The 5,482-nt window shown below is 33.7% G+C and overlaps 1 protein-coding gene across 1 annotated transcript in view; it reads left to right on the top strand.

The window, feature by feature from the left end:
* Positions 1-236: 236 nt before the first annotated feature.
* LOC118734449 (innexin shaking-B-like) overlaps positions 237-5,482 on the top strand; it is a 34,423-nt gene continuing 29,177 nt past the window's right edge. The window contains exon 1 of the mRNA XM_036464169.1: positions 237-707. Coding sequence (XP_036320062.1) covers positions 348-707 — 360 coding nt within the window. The 5' untranslated portion in view covers positions 237-347. The remainder of the gene's footprint in view (positions 708-5,482) is intronic.

Raw genomic sequence — 5,482 nt, 5'->3', positions numbered from 1 at the left:
GGAGGGGATCTGCAAAATATAATAAAATCCACATGATTTCTGCATACGTCACAACAAAACTATGGGACCGGCGAGAAAAAGAAAGAACTGCCGCACAACGAGACGATAACCACAAATTGGTTTGTTGCCTCCTCTGCCTCCAGTTCGCAACGAAACAATTCGACGAAAGAACTTTCATACTTACACAAAAACAAAAGAAATGCACAAAAGTCAAGTGAAATTTAAAATAAAATAAAATAAAAACTATTAGATACGCATACACACGCATACACATGAACACTTGGAGATCCACAGCAAATCCACAATTTTAGTCATTTATTTCGCGTTGCGTTGCCGTTTAGCGAAAAATGTTAGATATATTTCGTGGATTGAAAAACCTTGTAAAGGTCAGTCACGTTAAAACCGATTCGCCAGTATTCCGTCTACACTACTCAATTACTGTGATGATTTTGATGTCCTTCTCTTTGATTATAACAACAAGACAATATGTTGGCAACCCTATCGATTGTGTTCATACCAAAGATATTCCAGAAGACGTACTCAATACATATTGTTGGATTCATTCGACTTATACGTTACGTGATCATTTCGGTAAGAAGCAGGGCATATCTGTACCCTATCCGGGTATCGCCAATTCGGATGGTGATGATCACAATAAAAAGCACTACAAATACTACCAGTGGGTGTGTTTCTGCCTATTTTTTCAGGTGGGTTATTTATTTTGAAATTAATGCTGAGTTTTTGAGTATAAATTTGTACATACCTACATACATAGATAAAGATATTCAATACATATCAATACACATCAAAATATAAGGGTTTGGAGTTTTTTTTTCTTTCTTCGTGGAAGCAAAAGCTTTTATAATATGTGTTGGCATCTATTAAATGCGGAAACTTTTTAGTAAGTTCAAAACTAAATTGAATAGAATAAATTGATGAATTTTGAAAATTTCAAAATAATGCACTTATATTTTTTTATTTTTAAAAAATGCAATGAGTTTAGTTCTCCATACCGTCGTCCGGATAAATTAATATAGGTCTGTTCGAACAGTGTAGAACAGTACAGTACCGAACAACTTCTGATATTTAGCGCATGAAAATACATTCGTTTTGTGCAAGAAAAGGCCTCATCGAACGCTTTTCGCAAGTGCATTCATCGAACAGACCTAATGTCGCATGTCGGCTCGAAAACCCCCGAGTGTATTTTTGCCATAAAAAGAGTTTCTCACGAAAACACAATCACCGTTTGGAATCGGCGTAAAATTGTAGATGCCTCCCCTTTGTGTGAAAAAATCAAGCAGCATGCCACAAATCGGAGGAGAAGCGCGGCCAAACACTTAGCAAAAGTGTTAGCGCCAATATATTATTATTATTATTATTATTATGTTACATTTGAAGGCTTTTGGGAAATCACGATTGAAGTTCAGAATCTAACTTCTCCAAAACTGGGAAATACTGGGAAAATACCTTTCTACTGAGATCCCATAAGCCTAAATCAGAATAGTTTTGGCCCAGTTATTTAAGTTTTTCGTAAATCAATCTTTGGAAAAGATAAAAAAATAGCATGAAAAATCTCATTACTACGATTCCTTTGAAAATATTTTTAAATATTTTTATGCAGTTTTTTTAAACGTATTCTGTTTTTTTAAACGTATTCTGTTTTGTAAATCGATAAAAATATCGATAACAAAATCTATAAAAAATATCGATAACAAAATCTCCAAAAATCGATAACAATATCAATAACCAAATCAATAAAAAAATTCATAAAGCATCGATAACAAAATCGAAAAAATATCGATACCCAAATCGATAAAAATATCGATACCAAAATTGATAACAAAATATTTATAAACAAATCGACAAAAATATCGATTATTATATCGATAAGTCCTGAGAATACCGAAAATGCCGAAATATTTTTCAAGGTTGAGTCTGTGTCTCTACATACATACACACATCATATATCCGTTTCTTTATAATTCAATTTATTTTAATCTTTCTTTCACTACTTACTACTACTAAAATTATCGATAACAAACGCGATGAAAATATAGATAACCAGATTGATAAAAGTGTGGATACCAAATTCGATAACAAAATCAATAAAAATATCGATTATTATACCGAGAATCCTGAAAATCCCTAAATAGTTCCCGGTTGAGGCTGTCTCTATCTATATCCTTTTCTTTATAATTACCTGTATATTAATCTTTCTTCCTATATATAATATCCCAACGGTTTTTACCCTCCATTCCCGCCCAACCGCACGAGGGGCGCAGTCCGCATGACGTACGGAACCAATATTTTAAATTTTTGTGCCGAGTCACGATAGGCAGGAGTTTGTTAAGTGTCGAGATCTAAAACTGTTCAGCTACAGAACTAAATTCATCAGCTGATTTTATGTATTTATGTCAATAATTCACTTATTGAGAGAGGAGAGTATCGCTTTCTTAATGCTGAAAAGCGGATCTGATATATCAAACGTGCTGGAGTGAGAGTTAAAATCCTGGCATAAGCAACGGAGTGGGTCGTGCAATTCAAAATTGGTTTTACAGGCTTTCAGAAATATGGGACAAAAGTGTCTTGATACGCGTGACGGAACATTAAAGCTTACATCAGCCAGAAGAGACGGACTTGAAATTGAGCCTGTCAGTAATTTAACCATAAAAATTATACCAAGCATTTCCCTGCGACTGGCAAGTGTAGGTAGGTTAATAAGTTTATCTTCCTTTTTACTTTTATCGGTATCCTTATCCTCATCTTTTTCTTAAGTTTATCTTTGTTTTTACTTTTATGGTTATCATTTTCTTCATCTACATACATATGCCCCTTCACCTTTGCCTTTATATGAGTAAAGTTTTTAAATTTACTTTGATCTTAATTTTTGCATTTATCTTTACAATGTTTTGTTTTTGTTTTTATTTTTTTTTTTACTTTTACCTTTGTCGCTATCATTTGCTTTATCTATTTACGTACTCACCTTTACTTTCATTATTGTATTGGTCTTTATCTAAGTCTTGTTCTTTAACCTTTTATTAGCACGTTTTTGTTAAATTAATTCCATTTGCATATACATATTTAGGAAGCACTTGATTCCGTCCCAATAATTTCTGTGTGCAGCTTTCGCGTGCAATTTCCATTTCACTTTTTCCGTGCGCAATTTTCGTTGAATTTGCCAATTTACTCCCAACCAACCAACCGCCGCTAAAAAAGTTTCACTTCAAAAATTAAAAAAAAAAACTGAAAAAGTTGAGAATTCTGTTCTGGAATAAGTATACGATTTATTAAGCCCACATTTGGACCTAAAGCATATGTATGTTTATGGAAAAAAGATCGAACTTATACAGAGGAAGATGAGACCATGAACACCTTCTTCCCAAATAATATTTTGCACAAAAAATCCGGCCGGTATGCCAACCATGCATACATGATAATAAAAAAAAAATTATAAACGTGTTTTTCGCACCTTTGTCATATACTAGATATTCGCATAAATATTATGACGTGGTAACAAACGTACACATGCCCGCTGTCGATTTATAAATGTAGCCATTTACATTGAAAATATGTAAATACAAATGTACGCAATCATTGACACACTACATTCACAAGCATATAAAATAATTTAGCGCCAACTGAGATCTTTATATTTCTTTTAAATACTATGTATGTATGTGTGTACTTACACATATAGGCCATTGAGAAAAAAATACAACCTAACACTCATTTGTACATAATTTATTAAGTTCTAAATAGCGTCTAATTATAAAGATATGATTTCAATTGTGCTGCAGAAGGCAAACGATTAACCGGTAATCGGTAATATACTGCACTGGTAACCATACTCACTTCAGTCAGTCATAGTATGGTTGACGCTTTTAGCATTTTTCTCGAAAGCTAAAGGCTTAATTTATAGAAATAATTGGCCATAAATTTAGAAGCTACGCGTGAGTAAAGATTAAAATTGTTAAAAAAAAGATTTTTGTATTAGTGGTTACTTGCTTGATTGAATGGTACAAGGTATAAAAAAAGAAACTTTTCACTACTAACAAACACGATAAAGTCCCTGCCGGAAATCGGGCTATGACTGAACGGCAATAATTATTTTTTTTACTCTAAAGGCCAGTATGCAGCTATCAAGAAAAGCAAAAACTCCATATAAAATGGCATACAAGAAATGGCTAAGAAATTTCCTTGAGTAAAATTTCCTTAAGGGAGTACGCAGTTCTTAAGAAATTTGCTACGTTTTCTACTACGGTTTTTAAATTTTATGCGTGCGTCTCAGGCCGAGGTGTTTCAATATCGACCTGCCCGGAATAATCTTGCAAAAGGTTTGAAGGGTGTATTTAGATTTATCAGTCATCCGAGACTTCGTCAATGGGATGATCATATCCAAATTTTTTCTAGCATTATTAACAGAGTAGAAAGTAAGAAATTGACCTGAAAGCTAGGCAAGAAGCATCTTCAGACATAAATACATATTTGTTTAATGATGATACTGCCCTTAGGTTAGGTTAGGTTATCAGGTTGCCTCCGTAGATGGAGGCCCACTAAGACACGACTAATCTGTCCGTTGTGTTGCATTTAAGAGGGAAGAGGGAAAATGCTGCACTTACAATTCAATAAATTTTTCATCAAGTATATATCAACGAATTTTTTTATTTTTTATTTTACCTACAAGGTACACTCCTACACACATACACATACAATACGATGGCGTATACATTTTTTTTTTATTTAAACGGTCTGCTGGCCTTCTTTTACGGCTAGCGTTCTAACCCTCTTGCGCCACCTCACCGCCGTCAAGACCAACTCATCTCAAACGGACAAAGATCTTATTCACTAAATTAAAAAAGCGTCTACGCGTCATTACAGAGGGGGAAATACTATAATAAATTTATTTATAGGCACTGAATATGCCACGACGGCGACATCTATTATGGTGCTGTGACACCAAACGAATGCGGCGCACTCAAGAAACTCATATAAAAAACTTAGAAAATCTGACTTAAATACATAGCTAAAGATGCAGACTCTACGGAGCTACAAACATACATGAATACATACATAGGTGTGTTAGCGATCAAATATATACTTACATAAATATTCATATCTGTACCTCATACATTAGGGCGGACCAATTTTTTTACTAAATATGCGCGTATAGCATAGAAGGATTCTACGTGCAATTCTAAGCAAATTAGCCGAAGATAGAATGGGTTTAAAATCAATTTGGAGTTTGTCAAATTGCGAAAATAGGTTTCGAAGAAAATGTGAAAGTCTTCAATGTTGCGCCTTCTAATGGAAGTTCTAAGAAAAATTCCTTTTTATACAAAATTTAAGCATTTCTTTACGACACTACAGCAAAGTAATATAAAGGCATAGTCGAAAAAATCGTTCATACAAATTGACCCATCCTAATGTACATACATGCATAAATACATACATTTGTATGTATGTTTAAGCGCTGGAGATCGGA

The sequence above is a fragment of the Rhagoletis pomonella genome, unplaced genomic scaffold (genome assembly GCF_013731165.1).
Source record: "Rhagoletis pomonella isolate Grant_MI unplaced genomic scaffold, Rhpom_1.0 Rhpom_scaffold_00002, whole genome shotgun sequence".
Lineage (NCBI taxonomy): Eukaryota > Metazoa > Arthropoda > Insecta > Diptera > Tephritidae > Rhagoletis > Rhagoletis pomonella.
Note: the sequence above shows the minus strand (reverse complement) of the source record. Positions and strands in the feature narration are given on the sequence as shown.